The sequence below is a fragment of the Lygodium microphyllum genome, chromosome 7, assembly GCF_053477565.2.
Source record: "Lygodium microphyllum isolate KBCC chromosome 7, Lygodium_microphyllum_v1.1.10, whole genome shotgun sequence".
Taxonomy (NCBI): Eukaryota; Viridiplantae; Streptophyta; class Polypodiopsida; order Schizaeales; family Lygodiaceae; genus Lygodium; species Lygodium microphyllum.
In genome coordinates this window covers 148,660,777-148,680,576 of record NC_141141.1, presented here as the reverse complement: position 1 = coordinate 148,680,576, position 19,800 = coordinate 148,660,777, and the positions used below count along the sequence as shown (strand labels likewise).

The 19,800-nt window shown below is 41.2% G+C and overlaps 1 protein-coding gene across 1 annotated transcript in view; it reads left to right on the top strand.

Annotated features, from left to right (window-relative positions):
- Positions 1 to 19,800, top strand: part of LOC148034072 (protein PSK SIMULATOR 1-like) — a 207,740-nt gene that overhangs the window by 167,512 nt on the left and 20,428 nt on the right. Inside the window, exon 8 of the mRNA XM_087682064.1 lies at positions 18,010 to 18,113. Coding sequence (XP_087538190.1) covers positions 18,010 to 18,113 — 104 coding nt within the window. The remainder of the gene's footprint in view (positions 1 to 18,009; positions 18,114 to 19,800) is intronic.

The following is a 19,800-nucleotide window of genomic DNA, read 5'->3' as shown; positions in this document are numbered from 1 at the left end:
ATGAAAGAGTGTGACGAAGACAATTAAAAAAAGGACTTTCTTCATGAAGTTCTCGAGAACATAATGTTGATGAGATGAAAGGGGCAATCAAGGAGTATAGCAGTAAGAGTTTGAACAGGAAGAGTGCCTTTTTCACTAGGAATACAGATAACTCTTCAGATTAAGTCTATTTGCACTTACAGTAATGGCTTGTGTGTGGAATACCGACAGTACTCTAGAAAAATGGTTGCTAACATTCATAAATAAGGAAAATGACAAATAAGGGCGAGCCAATCAAAGTTCATAATGATGACATGAAAGAGTGTGACCAAGACAAGTAGAAATTCACATAGGTGGCATATGATTTCAACGAATCTTACTTTCTTTGAAGAGAAGGAAAGATCTTGGCTTCTACTCGCAAGGGGAGCTGGTTGGTACTTGTTAATCCTCTCTGAATCCCCATGCAATAACCTCTGAATTAATGGATGATGTCAAGTCATGTCTGAAATCTTTTCTGTTGTAAGTGTCCTCTATTACGCAATAGTTAAATGGTGTCTCCATGTCTACAGATACTAGGAAGACTGTTATGTTCCCACCCTTGTTGTCTCATTTGCCACAGTGCCTGCACGAAATATGAGGCAGGAGGTGGATCATTTGAAAAGTGTGATAACCTGGCTGGTTGGAAACATTTCGTACAGCCAAGTGCCAGTTGGAAGTAATGCACTGTGTAACTGCTTTTCAAATGACTATTGTCTGTGCAAGTTGCATCTTGCAAGTAGGACTTCCCTGGAATAAGGGGCGGCCCTATTGGCATTAAGCTGTAGTGACAGCCAGCATTGCCCCAAATTTTACGGACAGAGGCCTGATGGTAATTGTGTACCTAGAGCTAGCCCTATGTTGGTCAACTATCAAATGAAGTTCGTCACCTTTTTTGCCTGAAATTGTCTTGAGGATCTAGAGTCTACACCCAAAGCAAGGAGATACTGTGTCCTCTCTAGTTTTTTGCAACAGCTAGGGGTAAGTATTGAAATTTTCAGACATTTATAAGCATGTCAACTTGATATGAACGGTATACCCACAACATAGTTGTCAAGTACAAAAGGTACAATATGTATGCTATGATAAAATACGGTACTAAATGGTGCCTTATGATTTTATAAGGTATGGTACGATATTAGTACAAAAAAAAACTTGATTCTTCTTAAAACTATAAATGATAGAACACATTTTTAAAGTGAAAATAACAATGCCATTACAAAGTAAGATGAATATTTGAGGTTAAAAGCCAAAATTGGCATATGCTAGAGCCTAGGCCTTCATGATTACATGCGCAACATGCAATACAACTAGTAAATACATGGATCATAGTGGATACAATGATACAAAAAAGAGAGAGGTCTATAATGAGGCATCACTATCATCATCATCATCATCATCATCATTAGAACCATTTGAGTGCTCATTAAGAGAGTTTGAAGATGAATCCTTGTCATCGGATGGTGATACACTCTCATACTCCTCGTCACTAATACCATCATCATCAAATAATGGCTCCCTAGGCAATGGTTGTGTAGGCAAGAGGGGGGGGGGGGAGGAGGGATGTCATGGCACCGGATGAGAGCTACTAGAGCCCCATCTCACATATGTCTACAAGCTCCAACCATCTCTCCTTGATGTTCAAGGCTACCGAATGACCACGCTCTTGCTACCACCTATTCAAACTACTGACCCATGAGCGCACCAACTACAAGTGCCCGCTGCTGTAAGCTCTCTATAGAGCTCCGCAAAGATCATCTCCTCCTCATCAACTTCTTGATATTCACCGTGGTTGCCTCTGCACCTCGTACAGATGGATCCATACAGTATGGATCATAGTGTACATACCTGTATGAATCCGTATGCGATTCTAGGTATGTTTTGGCCACCCATTCTACGAACCAAAATAGATTATCTAAAATGATTTTGGTGCATTTGCACGGGGCAACACTTGGCAAAAAGGGATGGGTGTTTGACTTGGGGCTCATTTGCACTCTCTCTCAAGTCTCACTCTCTCCTCAAGGTCATCCCCTCCCTCTTGTCTCCAAGCTTCAACCTCCCATTCCCTCCCTCTTCAACCGTAAATTGTAATCTTCTCTTCCCCTCTCCTTTTTCCCCCATCCCCTCCCTCTTCAAGCATCATCTCCCCATCCTATCTCTCTTCAAGCCTCTAAAGCTCTGACTCTCTCCTTTTCCTGCCATCCCCTTTCTCTTTAAGCATCATTGTGATTAGACTGAGTAGTCTCGACTCTCTCTTTTCCATCAGGCTTCACCTCGACGGCTCAGCATCATGACACGCGATAAATATGAGGCCTTAAACTTGCATGCCATCTTTATGGAAAAGTACACAAAGAATTCCAACTCCCACCATTGGACATGCAAGTATTGTAGGAAGTGCTGTACAAGTAGTGCAACCTGGCTTCCTCAAAATCTTTCCAAGATGGGGGGGTTCCAAGTTGCCACATGCAAGCCAATCCCTCGACACATTGTGAATGAGATTCTCGCCAAGATGAGAGGGGAATCCACTAGAGGATGAGGAAGTGGTGCATCGGCGACGATACCCACACCTATGTCTACTCATGAGAAAGCCTCACATGTAGATGTATGTTCAACCGATGTTGGTGTTGACTCCACATTTGCTTCTAGCTCTAGCATTGGCAAAAGATAAAGATTGGAGGCTGATGTGGCACCGGAAAGGCAATCCTCTCTCTCTCTCAAGCTCTCGGTCATATGCTTGGATTGGTTGCCTTTCTTAGAGAAAGGCAATGACAAGCGGATATCGAGACTATAGGCACAGTGATCAAGTGCAATCTTGCATTGAATGTCCTAAAGCATGAGCAATGGAGAAAGATAGTGAGAATCATCACCAATGTAGGCCCATAGGATTGATAGAGCCCTTGATCCTATTCGGGCCACATGGACAAAATACGGCTACTCCATTGTCACTGACAGATGGAGAGATTGTAGGAAATGGGGCATTATCAACATACTCCACTCAGTACATATTTTTAATGGACATAGATATTTGTAAGAGGGGAAGCAAAAGGACGAGCACATTCATCTACTGCCACATTCGGCAAGCTATCATTAAGGACCAAGGTATACATTGTATTTTTTAAAGTTGTTGCTTTCATTATTATAATTTTGAATTCATGTCCCCTCGAAGTTCTCCTTATCATAATTTTGAATTTGTGCCATGTATGTTGTGGTTGTAGGTGGGCCCGTCAAATGTGGTACAAGTTGTTACTGACAATGCATCCAATTTTTGGCGCATGGGCTGTTTACTTGAGGCGAAGTTTCCTTTCATAGTGTGGACTCTATGTGCAAGTCATTGTTTGGACTTACTCATGGAGGACATTGAAAGCTCAAATGGGTCAAGAGGGTGGTGCATAAGGTTACATCAGTTGTCACCTTCTTTAGGGTGAAGGTGAAGGTGATTGCGATGTATTGTGAGCATAGCACACTTGAGTTGAAGAAGTCTTCTTGAACTCGCTTTGCTTATATGTGGTTGCTGTTGAAGTACCTTTTTGAGGTGCGGTCCGCTCTACGTCACGGTTGTGTCCACTCTATGGAATGAGTGGGATGAGCATGAGACTGAGGAGACGAAAGCCATACAATACTTGTCTTGATGAGCAATTCTAGCAAAGAATCCATGGGATCGTGATTGTTGTGACTCCCTTTTATAGGGTATTACATATGAGTGATTGTGAGGGGTCTACCATGGGCCTTCGCATTTGCTTCTTTAGAGTAGTATTGGTAGAGGCATGGGCTTGTATAGTGATCATGGAATCACAGCGTGCACACATCATTAACATAGCAGAGAAGAGATGTGCATGGATGCCTAAGTCCATCCATGGATTTATAGCACTATTACATCCGTCCTACAAGTCTCTAGCTGTCATGGATGATAGAGAGCTGTGTTTTGACCAGCTTGCATATTTCACTCATGTGGTCCCCGTGGATTCCCACAACACAGTTCTAGAGAAGCTTGGATGCAATACAGATAAAAAAGGGCATATGTGGCTTTTATTCTCCCACTTGTTGAAGAAGAGAGTCACTTGTGAAGCCATTCTTTTGGTGGCAGCATTTTGAATGTGTTGCAGATTCTTTAGCCCTTGGCCATGAGAGTCCTTGCTCAAGATTCCTCTTCGGGTGCATGTGAGAGACACTGGAGTACCTATTCTTTCATTCACACGAAGATTTGCAATTGGCTTAGCATACGACTGTTAGAGTGGCTAGTTTATTGGCGCACTAACTTGCGCATGATGAAGGCCATGATGACTATGGGTAGTCCGAAGCAAGTAAAGTGTTATCATTTTGGTTAAGTCAAGTTTAAATTTATTATTTTCAATTTTATGCAAGTTAACAATTTAGTATTTATTATCTTATATGGATTATGTCGGTGAATGTTGATACATTCAAGTTGACGGGCGACACTCTTCGGAGTGTACACTAGGAGGTTGATGAGGAGGAGCTGATCTTTGGAGATCTGTATAGACAGCTCATACCTGCAGATACTCATGGCAATCGCAACCAGCATACTCGTGAGGGAGTAGTTTGACTAGTTTGAGGAGTTCGAGTTGCAACAATTTCTAGCACGGGCAAGGCGATCTCTGAGATCGACGAGGGGTGGTTTGAGTGGTTTGCAAACATACATGAAGTGCGGTTCTAGTAGCTTTTATCCCATGCGTGATGATGACATCTTCCCCCCTCGCATACAACTACATAGCCATTGCCTCGGAAGCCTTTATTTGATGATGATGGTAACCTCATTAGTGAGGATGAGTATGAGGGTATCTTATTATCCGATGTTGAGGTGTACATCATCCAAGATCAGCCAATATACGATGCAATCGAACACATTTGATTGTTGTTGTTAAAGCTATCCTATACTCAAGTTTACAAGATGTGGTAGCCACAATAGTTTGCTTCTTGCTTAGCTAAGAGAAGCATGAGTGGTCTAGAAAGACACAATGTCCACTAGTAGACTACCTTGTATCATGATCACCAACCCAATCTGAATCACTTTAAGCATGCATTTGAGAGTCTCCCCCCTTGGAAAATGGCAAACCATGTGGTTGTGTTCCTTGCAAATAGCAAAAAATGTGCTTGAGAGCTTGCCAATATTGCACACTTGTGATATTGCATATTGTATGTTAGGATAGGTGTTGCAAAAATAGATGATACAACCAATAGCCTAGCTATAAATAGCAACATATGATGGATCATTGCAATCATGTATTGAAAGCTTCAGACTTGTTCCATAGGTGTGTTCATAGGTTTACAATCTTGCATGTCAAACCTTAATAGCAACTTTTGAACATATTGTGACTGAGACATAACAATACCATGCTGATTTTGAGTGAATTGAATTCCCAAAAAATAGTAAATCAGCCCCATATCTAACATGTCAAAAGTAGACTGCAATTCAGCCTTGAAATTTGTAAATTTTCTCTCATTTGGTCTAGTGAGTAGCATATCATCTATGTAAAGAATGATGATGATCAAATCCCCCCCTTCCTTCTTGACGTAGAGGGTGGGTTCAGTTGGGCTTTTTTGGAACCTTGCTGTGGTAAAAAATACATCTATATTGGATTACCAAGCACGTGGAACCTATTTAAAGCCATACAAGGCTCTATTTAGCCTGCAAACCTTGTGCTCTTGGCCTTGCATAATAAATCCTAGAGGTTATTCAACATGTACATCCTCTTTCAAATCTCCATTCAAAAATGTTGTCTTTATATTCAATTGATGTACATCCCAACTAAAGTGTGTAGCTATAGCAATGGCACATCTAATGATGGTCATGTTGGATGTAAGCAAATGTCTCCTCATAGTCAATGCCCTTTTTCTAAGCATATGCCTTCACAACTAGCCTTGCCTTGTTTTTATCAGTTGATTCATTAGATTTTCTTTTCGGCTTGTAAACCCGATGTGTGCCAATGGCCTTTTTACCAGAACGCAAGTGAACAAGATGCCATATGTTATTTTGCTCAGTAGAGAGCATCTCATCACTCATGGCTTGCACCCAATGCACATCTTGTCGTGCATCCTCAAAACATGTAGACTCAGCTTCATCCAAAAGAGTACTAGCAAAAACATATGCTTCATCATCATCAATAAGATGGCCTATATCAATAAAATGTGCCGCTTTTGCATTTCTTGCATTGAAACTTGTACGTTGAGGCAAAGGAGCATCCATGTGACTGTCTTTAAGAGTCTATAAGAGCCATCTTGGGACTATTTTGGTTGTATGTATAGTAGCGCTTTCTTTTAGAACTGTGTCATCCACTACTCTAGGAGCAACTGGATCAGATAGAGGCTGATTTTGGGCCTGTGGGGTAGGCTCAACATGGTGTAATGCATCTCTTGTTGCATTTAGAGTAGGCACAAATCCCAATGCAAGTGGCAAAAGACCCTCAAAGATTAGCATTCTCATAGATGGCTAGCATTTCAAACTGATCATGAGAATATGCCACATATCGGCAAAAATAACATCTTTGCTAACAAAAACCTTTCAAGTGAGGATCATACGAACACTATATCCAACAAAAATACATTTAAGTGCCTTCTCATCTAGCTTTCCACAAAGCTCTTTAGGCACATAAGCATATGCTATGCATGCAAACATCCGAAAACATCAACCTTGGTGTCATAATTGCATGTCAAGAAAGCACAGATCTCTACAAAGTTGGCTTTAGCATCTCCATCTGAAGATTGAGTAGTGGATGCCTCCTAAATAGCCAAACCGAAGTCATTTTTCTTCTCCTTGGCTAAGATTTTCTTGGATTCATCAATATAATGTCCTAGTTTTTTACAATAGTGGCATTTTCCCTTTTTCTTTGCCTTCTCATGTCTTGGGTAGCCTTGTTTGATTGTTGCCTCCAATTAGCCTTTTACCGATTTTTTGCAAATTGCTTCACTTTGCCTTTGCCCTTATATTTAGAGAGTATGGCAACATCTCCTGTCCTTACAACAACATTTCTCCAAGTCTACTTCTCTTGTAATAAGAGGCCTTTTAACTCCACAAAAGTAAGATGTCGTTTCCCTACTCTTCCCCCCCTTGGAAAAAAAAAGAAAGATAAATTCAACGAGGTGTGAAAACTGAAGGACTAAGTTCAAAGTGACATTCACCATTTTTGCATCCAAAATCTGCTCATCAATGTTCAACAATTGCTCACGGATATCCTGCAAACGTATGAGGTGATCAGTCATGCTGTCACCCTCATCCATACGTGCATTAACCAGTTCTCTCCATACATAGGAGATTTTGGCTTTATTATAAGCTGCAAACATGAGCTCCAAAATATCGCAAGCTGCTTTGGAGTTCTTGCATGAGCGTATATGAGGTATGATGGCTCTTTGATACTTTCAACTAGTTATGCATTGCAGGAGAAACTCCGCCGCCCGTCACGTTGCACAAGCTACTTCTATTGGCATGAGTCGCACCGCTTGTGTACGAGACCACGGGACGATAGTGGCAGGGAGGGTTCTTGGATCAGATTGGACATTGGGGACTCGTACCTTGGAGTGCTCAATGTCTATGCCTCTATGGAGGTTAGGGCACGCAGCAGGTTGTGGGTGGAGATCGCGGATGGACTCCCAGAGATAGACTCTTGGATCGTTGGAGGAGATTTCAACAACCTGGAGGCTTTGGAGGACCAGAGGGCAGAGGTAGAAACTACCAGAGCATGGCGGGGGAGCAGCAGGAGGCATGGGAGGCCTTTCTATTGGCAGTCGGATGCTTGGAGAGACCCTGCCTTTCATAGGAGGGAGAGGTCGCTGGACTTCTCTTGGGGATACAGGCGGCTAGGTGGAGTCTTGTTGGAACGTTTGGATAGGTTTTATGTGGGAGAGTGGGGAGGCTCTCGTGGAGGCCAGATTGAGCAGTTGGCGGGCACCACGTTGTTCGATCATTGCCCAGTTCTCCTGACACTTTATCCCCTAGCGTTTGCCCTTGACACATGATTTTGTCGCATCCTTGACTCGATCTATAGGAGGGAGAAGGTGACGAGACAGATAGAGCAGGTTTGGAGCAAGAAGTGGGACAGGAGGGACCGGATCGTAGAGGAGGTTGCAGAGGTCCTAGCCAAATCGAGCAGAATCTGCCAAGTGGCAGCTATACAGGCCAGGCAGCAGAGCTAGGAGGAGGAGAGAGCACTCCGGCGGGACCTTGCAGCCATGCAGAGATTATTATAGTAGGCACCAAGGGATCCCACCCTCGATGCACAGGAGATGCGCGCGCAAGCAGCCATTGTTGGCCTAGACGACAGGTGTTCGGAGTTCTCTTTTTGTATCTCAGCAGCCTTCTAGGCTCAGAAGAGGGACACGATGTCTAGGGAGTTTTTCCAGGTGCACCAGCCTCCCACCGCAGGAGAGTAGATACGCAGCCTCCGGGATTAGTATGGGAGGACTTGTTCTAGCCCAGATGAGGTGATGGAGATAGCCACCGACTACTACAGACGCCTTTTCTAGCAGGAGGCAACGTCAGCTAGAGGACAACGATGTAGATAGCAGGTCTAGGATCACATCCCGTCCCTCGTCATAGAGGAGATGGGACGCTCCATCCTAGTCCCCTTCACAGAGAAGGAACTAGAGGAGGCTTTTCATTCACAGGATGGGCAGAAATGCCCGGGAGAGGATGGCCTCTCTAAGGCCTTTTATACTACCTACTGGGAAGTGGTGAAGAACCCCCTACTGATGGCCTTCCAGGAGATTTTCACTTCAGGACAGATGCTAGGAAGTCTTTCCGCAGGCCTTATCAATCTTCTTCTCAAAGGGGGAGACCAGTTGGAGCTTTCTTAGTGGAGACCGATCACCTTATTGTCAATGGCCTATAAGGCACTGGCAAAGATGATTGATAGGCGACTACGCCCTGTGCTTCCAGACATCATCCATTACACATAGATAGGCTTTGTCCAGAATAGGAGCATCCTAGACAATGTTTTCACCTTCTTTGAGGCGACAGAGTGGGCTCAGCAGAGTGGGCAGAGACTAGCCGTACTACTTTTGGATTTTGAGAAAGTTGATGACACTGTGTACTGGGATTTCCTAGAGGGCACCATGGTGAGATTGGGTTTCCCCCAGGTTTGGATTCACGGGGTCTCTGCACTTTACAGATCGGTCACTAATAGCGTTTTCATAGCTGGAAGGCAAGGGGAGGAGTTTCAGTTAGAGAGATTGGTCCGACAGGGCTGCCCTCTGGCCCCATACCTGTTTCTACTCTTTGGAGAGTCGATGTCTCACTTCCGGTCACGTGTGAGGCCATTACGCGGCATTCGACTTTGAGTGAGAGCGGAGTCTGAGTTGTTAGACTCAGAGTACGGAGATGACACAGCACTCTACATTGAGGAAGATGAGTTGATGTTGGAGAGAGTGAGGCTGGCTCTTGACGTGTTCTGTTCTTCAGCCGGAGTGAAAATCAACTGGCGAAAGTCGGTTGGTTTCCTCACAGATCCGGACTCTAGCACGGAGTGGGGCATCCACTTGGGGTTTAGATGGGTGAGCAGAGGGCAGACCGTCGGATACCCAGGGTTCCAAGTGGGACTCGACATCACTCCTGCCCAGCAGTTTCTTCGGGTCCTTGATTCTATTCGGAGAAAGCTAACCTACTGGAGCACGGCTTGCCTTTCACTAGCGGGCCGAGCCTTGGTGGTCAACTAGATCCTCCTAGCGATGGCTTGGTACATTGCCTCGTGTTGGTGCTTCTCCTTGTCTTGTGTAGTGCAGCTTCGCCACCCAGTGCGGAATGTCCTTTGGTCAGGGTTAGATGGCTCGAGCGATTGCAGGGCCAAGGTGGCGTGGGTGACCATCATACGGCATTGGTCAGAGGGAGGGCTGAGGATCATAGACCCAGAGTATCAGAGTATGGCTCTCTTGGGCAAGCTAGTTGTCCGTGGCCTCACACTAGGTGGGCCGACCTAGAAAGTTTCATTGCAGGAGGGTCTTCAGGATTGTTGACCAAGACTTGGCGGGGAGTGGAGGCCGTCCCTGAGATGGGATCTTCACGTCAACCGAGATCACCGCTCCCAGATCACCTTTTCTACGTAGCTTACTCTGTGTGTGGTAGGGCCTCCGTAAGGCCCTAATCTAGAGCTGCCCAAGCCTTCAAGAGGAGATAGATCATCAACCGGTGATCTAAAAACCGCAGATCAAAGATCAGGAAGGGGTCCAGATTGGCGAGTGCCCCCACATTGAGTGGGCTGGTTGGGAGGCCGGCCCGGCCCGTGCCATCAGGACTTGGCAGGAGGTATACAGGATAGTGGACGAGGAGGTGCTGCAGCGTGTATCAGGCTGCCAGAGAGGAGTGGAGTTGAGGAGAAGGGAGATAGACGCAACGATATCTCTAGAGTGGCTTTCTCCCCCGATATGAGAGTCGATAGAGCCCGAGGAGATATGGGTTGCTAGGTTTTCACCAGCAAGCATCCCCCTACGGGTGGGAGGTAGGATAGGCAGCGCTCCACAGGGGATTTTCTTCACCGTTCAGGAGGGGGGGTGTTTGGCCCTTGACAGAGGGCAGCATATGAGGGGATAGCTAGCCTTTCGTGGAGGAGGATTCGGGCAGTGGGTCTTCAGGGGAAGACATGGCGACTGGACCCCTATGTTTTCTGGAGGAAGCTCAGGGAGTGGCGCCTTTGGATTTGGGAGAGCAGACTACTTGATGAGCTGGAGTGGGATCTAGGAGAGTGGCTATGGCCGGCCACGGCAGTCGCCAAGGGGCCACCGAGGTTCCTGGAGTACACTACCAAGATTGGCAGACACTTACTGATGCAAGAGGATATGGATTGGATGCTGTCACGTAGCAGGCACTAGGCAACTTGTGGTGGGAGGACTATGATTCAGATGGTCCTGAGTTGCAGCAACTAGCCATCCGTATTTTGAGTCAGTTAGTTAGCTCCTCTTGTTTGGAGCAATTGTGAAGTACATACGCTCACATTGCTTCAAAGAAGAGGAACCGTGCTGGTATGGAGAGGGCAAACGATCTAGTATTCGTTAGTGCTAATTTGAGGATGTTATGTAACAGTATGACAACAAAGTCCGATCCATTCACAGAGTGGGAGATGCAGCAAGAAGAGGAGACGCATGTTGATGTTGAGGGAGATGTAGCAATTCATGGTACACACGATGATGAGGCTGGCACTTCAGGAGTAGCTAGAGCAGCCCTAGGTCATGATCATGATCTTTGATTTAGTTTACTTATCATGAGTCTCATGATACATGACACATGTACATTGTATATGATATTTTGATAATTGATGACAGTGTGACACTTAGGCTGTTGACAGTTGTGCCATGCCGATATTATATTTGTACTTGAGTCTTGCAGTCTTGCAGTTGCTCTTTGGGCTATTTTGGCATGCTGCATTTTGCTTCAGTCTAGAGATTAGACTTTATATTTGTAGTCTTTTTTGGGACAATGAGCATGTTCTTTCAAAGATTAGACTTCCAATTTCATATTTGTAATCTTTTAAGTTTTTTGGCAATGGAACCATAGGCATGTTCTTTTAGCTTAGACTTTAAAGTTTAAAGTTTAGTTCATTGTTTATTATTTTATCATTTATGACATATGTATTATGTATTTTATTATTTATAATTGAATAGCTTACTTCTTGAACCTTGTAAGTTGCAATTCAATTTCTAATGAGTAGTTTTAGAATGACGCATGATATCTTAAAGCTAAAACTTAAAATGATTTGTCATTGTGGATTATATACCTTGGTTTTAAGTTTTAAGACTCTAGAGTCCACATGGATTATGAGTGAAATATTAATTTTTTTTCATGAATTTTAATTTTTTTAATGCCATTCCCGTTCCCATGTCCCCGTTTCCTAGGTTTGGCATTCCTGTTTCCGTTTCTGTCCCCGTCCCCGTTTCCCGTTCCTGTTTTCCGTTTCATGTTTCTATGGCGGCACAACTTATAGCAACTTTTGCCTTTGACATCCCGTGATTTCCTCGCATCCCGCGCTCGTAAATTTACTCTAACCTTAGTTACACCTCACATGTGTAACATTTACTGAACCATGTGATTAAAAATCAATCGACATGTTAAGTGAGGTTTCAAAAATACATGTGCTCATGACAACCCTCCCCCTTAAAATCTTTGCAATTGTTCTCCAATGTACTTCGGAATGCTTCAAAAGCAAAATAGTGGATTGGAATTTCCACAAGACATCATAGTTAACACAACATTGTGCACTATTTACAGCAATGAATCAATTCACAAAACTGAAAAAGTATACTTTACCATCTAATCTTGGACATTGGACACCTTGTTGGCCCCAAAACTGGCGCCCCTTTCGGTGTTCCAACTCCCCTTGTTCAAAATGATAAGCAAGTCTTTAATCTGATTTGCTCCTTGATTCGGACAATCAATTGGTCTTCACCTGCTTTGATGGAGATGGAAAATGCACCAAATTGAATTATTTGCTGGTCCCTTCACTTGAATAGGCTAAAAATAACTTCAGCCCTGTTCAATTCAAGTCTTGTAGCTTCCTATTTCTGGCACATTTCTGAGGTTGCTGCTAAATCTTAATTTCTGCTGCAGATTAGGGTTTACAGCAAAGAGATTTGAAATTTCTCAGTCTTTGGTGATCTCAATGCTGTAATCTTCGGAGCAAGATTGTAGAAAGGGTGAGAGATGAGAGAGAATGTTGAGGAGAGAGAAAATTCAGACTTTCTTCTGGAAGACTGAAAAAAATCTATCATCCACTGTTGCTACCTTGTGTCAACAGCTTGTAGATGCAAATAATTGAAGAAAATGAGTCATTTACTGCTGCTTCCCTGTCTCAATAATCTGTAGATGTTGTCACCTGCTATTGATTGGTCTTCTTTTGCCCCTGGCTACCTCAGAAGGTCCTTCGATGGCTGCAAATCAGACTAGCAACATCTCCTTCCTTTCTTTTGCTGGTTGAATCCACTAAAAATGCCTCTCCAACCTCTAAAGACGTTTTTCAATCTTGCATGGGCATTTTTGACAAGTAGCAATCTTTCCAAATGATTTTTCTAGCATTATCTAGAATTAAATAGTAAATTTTTAATCTTTAAATAGTGAAAATTAATCTACAAATTCAGTGTTCTGAAAATGATCTAACTAGCTAATAATTAAATTGGCTAGGCAACATCCATTCTCCAGTGTCTTTATGCTGTCTTTAACCATTAGATTGGCATTAGGTACCATTAAACGCTACATTCCTAGTGTCACCAACTGATATTTATGGCCAAATGAATGACCTAGGCCAACAAGTGTCACCAAATACCACCAAGTACATGTGTGGCACAACTTATAGTAACTTTTGCTTTGATATCTTGTGATTTCCTCGGATCTCGGGCTTATAAATTTACTCTAACCTTACAACTCACATGTGTAACATTTACTTAACCATGTGATTAAAAATCAATCGACATGTTAAGTGAGGTTTCAAAAATAGATGTCCTCATGACAACCCTTCCCCTTAAAATCCTTCCAATTGTCCTCGAGTGCACTACGAAATGCATCAAAAGCAAAATAGTAGATTGGAATTTCCACAAGGCATCATAGTTAACATAACATTGCTCAAGAGCTTATAGATGCAAAAAATTGAAGAAAATCAGTCATTTACTGTTCCTGCCTTGCCTCAACAACCTGTAGATGCTGTCACCTGTTGCTGATTGGTCTTTTCTTGCCCTTGACTACCTTAGAAGATCCTCCAATTGCTGCAAATCAGACCAGCAGCATCTCCTTCCTCTCTCTTGCTGGTTGAATCTACTAAAAATACGTCTCCTCCCTCTAAAGACGTTTTTAAGTCTTGTATGGGCATTTTTGACAAGTGGCAGCCTTCGTGAATGGTTTTTGCAACATTATCCAAAATTAAACATTAATTTTTGGTCTTTAAATAGTGAAAATTAATCTAATAATTACTTCAGTGTCTTGAAAAATAATCTTAATTGGCCTATAATTAAATTGGCTAGGCAACTTGTATTCCCAAGTGTCTCTGCCTCATCTTTGACCATCAGATTAATGTTAGTTATCATTCAACGCTACTTTTCTAGTGACACTTTTTGACATTTATGGCCAAATGAATGATCTAGGCCAACAAGTGAGACCAGATATCACCAAGTACCTATGCGGCATAATTTATAGCAACTTTTACCTTTTGACATCCCGTGATTTTCTCAATTCTGGAGCTCGTAAATTTACTCTAATCTCAGCTACACCTCACATATGCAACATTTACTTAACCATGTGACTAAAAGTCAATCCACATGTTAAGTGATGTTTCAAAAATACATGTCCTCACGACATCTCTCTCCCTTAAAATCCTTGCAATTGTCCTCGATTCCAGTGCGAAAATGCATCAAAAGCAGAATAGTGGATTGGAATTTCCACAAGGCATTATAGTAACACAACATTGCGTACTATTTACAGCAATTAACAAATTTAAAAAACTGAAAAGTAGACTTAACTATATAATCTTGGACATTACACACCCTGTTGGCCCCAAAACTGGCGTCTCTTTCGCTATTTATTTAACTTAATTGAATAAGAAGTTGATGTACAATGGGATTCTCCCAATCCGTTTCGGTATTCCACCTCCTGTTGTTATTCAAAATGATGAGCAAGTCCTTAATCTGATTTGCCTTGTGATTCAGACAATCAATTGGTCTACACCCGCTTTGATGGAGATGGAAAATGCCCCAAATTGAATTATTTGCTGGTTCCTCCAGTTCAATAGGCTAAAAGCAGCTTCAGCCTTGTTGAATCCAAGTCTTTGAGCTTCTAATTTCTGGCACACTTCCCGAGGCTGTTGCTAAACCCTAATTTTTGTTGCAGATTAGGGTTTACAGCAGAGAGATTTGAAATTTTTTAGCCTCTGGTGATCTCAATGCTGTAATCTTCAAAGTAAAGTTGTAGAAAGGCTAGGAGACGGGAGAGAATGCTGAGGAGAGAGAAAATTCAGACTTTCTTCATGAATAATTAAAGAAAATATTCCATCTACTGCTGTTGCCTTGTCTCAACAGCTTGTAGATGCAAAAATTTGAAGAAAATTAATCATTTATTGCTTTAAATGTGGACAAACAGGCCACATAGCGAAGCAATATCTAAACAAAGAACAAAGCAATGTTTTCAGCAACAAGTTGAGTCACCAGTAACAATTAATATTGTCAATGATAAAGTTGCGAATACAAGTCATAATCCAGAGATGCACAAACCAGGAAAAGGTTAGGGATATTCGAAAGGTAAGCAAGCACTACTCTTAAAAGACATTGGAGCAAATGAAAACTTATTTCCTTAGAGTTGGCTAAAAAGCTTGGATTAAAGAACAAAGAGATGGAAACTTTGGCTGAAGTTTGCTAAGCTTTAAATGGAGACAAAGGTAGCCTTCACAAAGCTAGAAACATTCCTTACTTCTAGACTCTAGACCTGTTCTTATCATTCGTGATTTAGTGAAACCATTTGTACTGGAAGCAGATACATGCAGTGATTGTATTGGTGCAATGTTAAATTAAGAAGACTATGCCATGGCCTTTGAAAGCCACCGTCTAAAAGATGTGGAGAAGAAAAAAAGATCTATTACTTGTGATTCATGCTTTGAAGATATAAAAGAATTATATTTTAGACAATGAATTTGTTGTAAAAAACCAATGATCAAAGCATGAAGTATTTCAAGACTTGAAAGCATTTGTAAGAAAAACATGTAAGATGGTAAAATTTCTTGTCTATGTTTCATTTTCAAATTATGTACACTCCGAAAAAACATAACGTAGTTGCATATGCACTTTCTAGAGTATCTCACATCGCAACCATTGCAATGGCATATCATGGAGATTTTCAAGTGATGAAGAATACCTATGACCAAGATGTTGATTTTCTAACAGTTTGGACAAATTTGTAGCAAGAAACTATTTAGATTATTCTATCAAAGACTCTTATCTTATCATATTACATTTGTGTCTTTTTTGTTCAATAGAAAGTATTTAAAGAAAGTTATGAGCCTTCTTATGCAAAGCATAGAGAAATGGTAGCGACTAATTGCAATCGAGCATTTCTTTTATTAGCTAATATTACAAAGAGATACATATAACTTTATTGAGGCTTGTTTAGCATGTCAAAAACCTGAGTATGATAGGAAGAGTCCAAGATTGTTGCAATCTCTTGCAATGCCACCAAGTATGACAAGAAGAAGACTTTAGGATTGTTGTAATCTTTGATAATGCTTAATGATCCATGGAAATTTTTCACAATGGATTTCATCTTAGATATATATTCCAAGAACACCTCAAGGACATAATATAATTTAGATCATAATTGATAGATTCAACATTATTTTATTCCATGTCATAAAATTGAAATCCTCACAATCTATAAGACTTTTCGTTTAACATATCTTCAAATTACATGGAATACCTTTTAAAATAATCTCAGAGAAAGATTTCAAATTCACAAGTAACTTTTGGCGCCTTTATTTGAAAACTTAAAAACCACTTTAAAATTATTGTCATATTTTCATCCTCAAACTAACGGCTAAACAAAGGTGGTGAATCTCTCTCTTTTGGATATATTCAAAGCTTATATTTGTGAACTTAAGTCACAATAGAAAAAGTATCTTTCATAGTTGGAGTTTGCTCATCTGCCACAATAAACAATTACAATCAGCAAGATGGTATGATCATGAAATGTTTATAGAATGTGTATGTAAATTGAAAGCTTAAAATGCACATATTTTTGCATAGAAAACTCACATGAAGATTGCAACATTGTTTCTATAAGTATTCATAGGAGCTTTCACATACCACCCATATCGGGAAGATTTCTAAATTTTAGAAGATCCCTAAAATTTAGAAGCCTTAGATTGGTTTTAAAAATGCTAGTCCTAAAAAATAGGGATAATATTCTAAAAATGACAAGTTTTCTATTCTCGCAATGCTTACTAAATTTGATTGTTAGAAATGCCATGGATAAGAAAGTATTACAGAAGCTTCTAAGTGTCCTACTACTTGTCACACCTTATGATATGTGGCTGGGACACTTGTCTTGTGCTACTCCACATTCCCTTTTTGTACTAGCTCTCCACTTTCTCTTATAAAGAGAGCTTGTTCTTCATCATTCTACACTAATCTTCTTGGTTGTAAACTCTTGTATATCAGCTAGAGATACCCTAAAGTTGGCTCATCCATCTACATCATCATCTTACATTTCTACATCATCAGATGCCACTATATTTTCTCTTCTTTCGTTGTTGTTTCACAAGACAATAGACTTGTAAATTCATTAGAATCTCTCCTTCTCAAGTTCTTATTCCATTTTAAGAACAAGAAGCAAGCCATATCGATATATTACTACTTATCAACAAAGAAAGGCTGATTTTTCCTCTTTCTATTCTTATCTTATAAGAAAATGAATTGTTTTTATTGTACAATAAGTTATGCATGTACATCTTTGCATGATCTTATGAGAGTGAGAACTACTACTTCTCACTCTCCAATTGATTGTACAATTGAGAGAGAGAAAGAAACACAGAGGTTCAAATGGTTTTTGCATATGGACTTTGTAGTTGTGTATATGACTTTTGCATGTTGGCCAAATAATCTCTTGTATATTTGATTAGCCAAAGTGACCCAAATGAACAAAGTGATGAACAGAACTAATGCATGGTATACCTTATTATGGATAGAAAAATAATTAGAGTAGTGTCGTCTATTTATACAAGAGATCCTAGTTCTCCTACTCTATTAAAAGATCCGCATAGGTTTACGATTGAGAGATAGAGAAATAAACACAGAGGTTCAAATGGTTTTTGCATACAGTCTTTGTAGTTGTGTATATAACTTTTGCATGCTGACCAGACAGTCTCTTCTATATTTGATTATTCTTTAATTTGGCAACCTTCTAGGAGAGCCTTGGGGAGGGTCTCGGGGCCCAGGCTAGCAAGCGCTTTGGAGGGGGGGCATGTGAGAGAGAGAGAGAGAGAGAGAGAGAGAGAGAGAGAGAGAGGCTTAAATGATTATACTTTGCAGTTCGTGAAGATGACAATGTACTAAGAAAGGGAGATTCTGAAACACTAGGTTCTCTTGGGCTGGCATTGCATTATGCATGCATTATCAATCAGATTGATGGTTTGGTACGTGATGTCATGTCTAAATTTATGTTTCATTTGTCTTTTTACTTCATCATATTCACTAGAAGTATAGTCATTAAGTGTAATAGGTGGAAAAAATGGAATGCATTTTTACTTGAGAGATGCTTTAAATGTGCACTTGATTGCCTATTTCAATGAGTTATAGCTTGCTAGATTGAGCATCATAGGTGGAAAAAATGGAATGCATTTTTAGATGAGAGATTCTTTAAATTTGCACTTGATTGCCTATTTCAATGAGTTGTAGCTTGCTAAAGAGTTGCTGCTTTGTAATTGGGTTTTTGCCTTGGGACACTTTGTTCTGAGGTGTGTTGATAGAATTTCACTTTTCTCTGGAAAAAAAAAGAAAAAAGAGTAAGAACCACTTAGCGAACATGTTTGATGAGAACGACTCTTTTGTACATTTTGTAATTGAAGTAAACATGCTGTATTATTGCTCTAACATTGAGAAGAACTATTGAAAGAAATTTCAATTTGAATTACAGAACGTTTCATCATTAAAACAAACGTGCTACTCTTGTCTTGGGCTAGCAACAATCAGACATTATGTTTCTCTAGCGTGCCATCATTGTGATATCTAGTCTTGAAGACCCACTTTACTCCAATCACTTTGTGATAAACAGGCCTAGGAACAAGATCCCATGTGTCCTTGTGCTCTATAGCCTCCAATATGCGATCCATGGCCTTCTACCAACGATCATACTTCAAAGCCTCACCAACTAATGTAGGTTCTCTATCTTGCATGGTGCAAGTCATCAACCCATAATTGGTATGTAATGGCTGCCTTTTATGTGTTTCCTTTTGATGAGATCATTGCAATTCATTGAAAACTCCCTTGCAATAACAGGCTCCCACTCGTTGGGAAGATCACCTATTCATGCATCATGAAAGGTTTCAAGAACCCATCTATGAGGATGATACTCCCCCCACTCCTTTGCCTCTAAAGAAGTTTGAAGATTACCCATTGATTGAGGATCTAGTAGCAAAGTGGTGCCCAATCATCACTTGGATGTCCAAGCATGGGGTGTTCCTACCCCCTCCACGGTTGGAAGCTTAACGTATCAAATATCACAATAGGATAGCTATCGATGTCCCAACATAGTCTTTGCCATCTCAATCATAGTCGTGTTCTTCTGCTCGAAGACAGTTCTCTTGTGGGGTGTTGGTCTTGGCAAAATCCTAATCAATCCCTTGCTTCCTACAGAAATGAATCATTTCGGTTGAGGTGAACCCCACCTTTGTCAAACTTGGCAGTCTTCAGATTTTGCCTGGATTGATTTTTTTGGAAGATAAGCCAATTTCAAAAATGGAAGAAGGCTTGTGACTTGCCAAAAAGAAGCCGAGCCATCTTGCTAAAATATTAACAATAAGTATGAAATAGGTACTCCCCTTAAGGGACTCTTGCCACATTGATCCACACAAATCTGTAGACACAAAGCTCCAAGGGGATTGGGGATTGGTGAGAAGCATTGTTTGGAATGACATTACGATATTGTTTGCCCCTAATGCAAGACACATAGGGAGGTATGGCTCTCCCCAATATCTAGTAAGCCATGAACCAATTGATCACAAGCTACCTCCCAAAGGTACTCATAGTTGAGGTGACCAAACTAAGCATGCCAAACCTCGGTCTCTAACTAAGAAGAAATGAGATAGGAAGTGAGGGCTACAG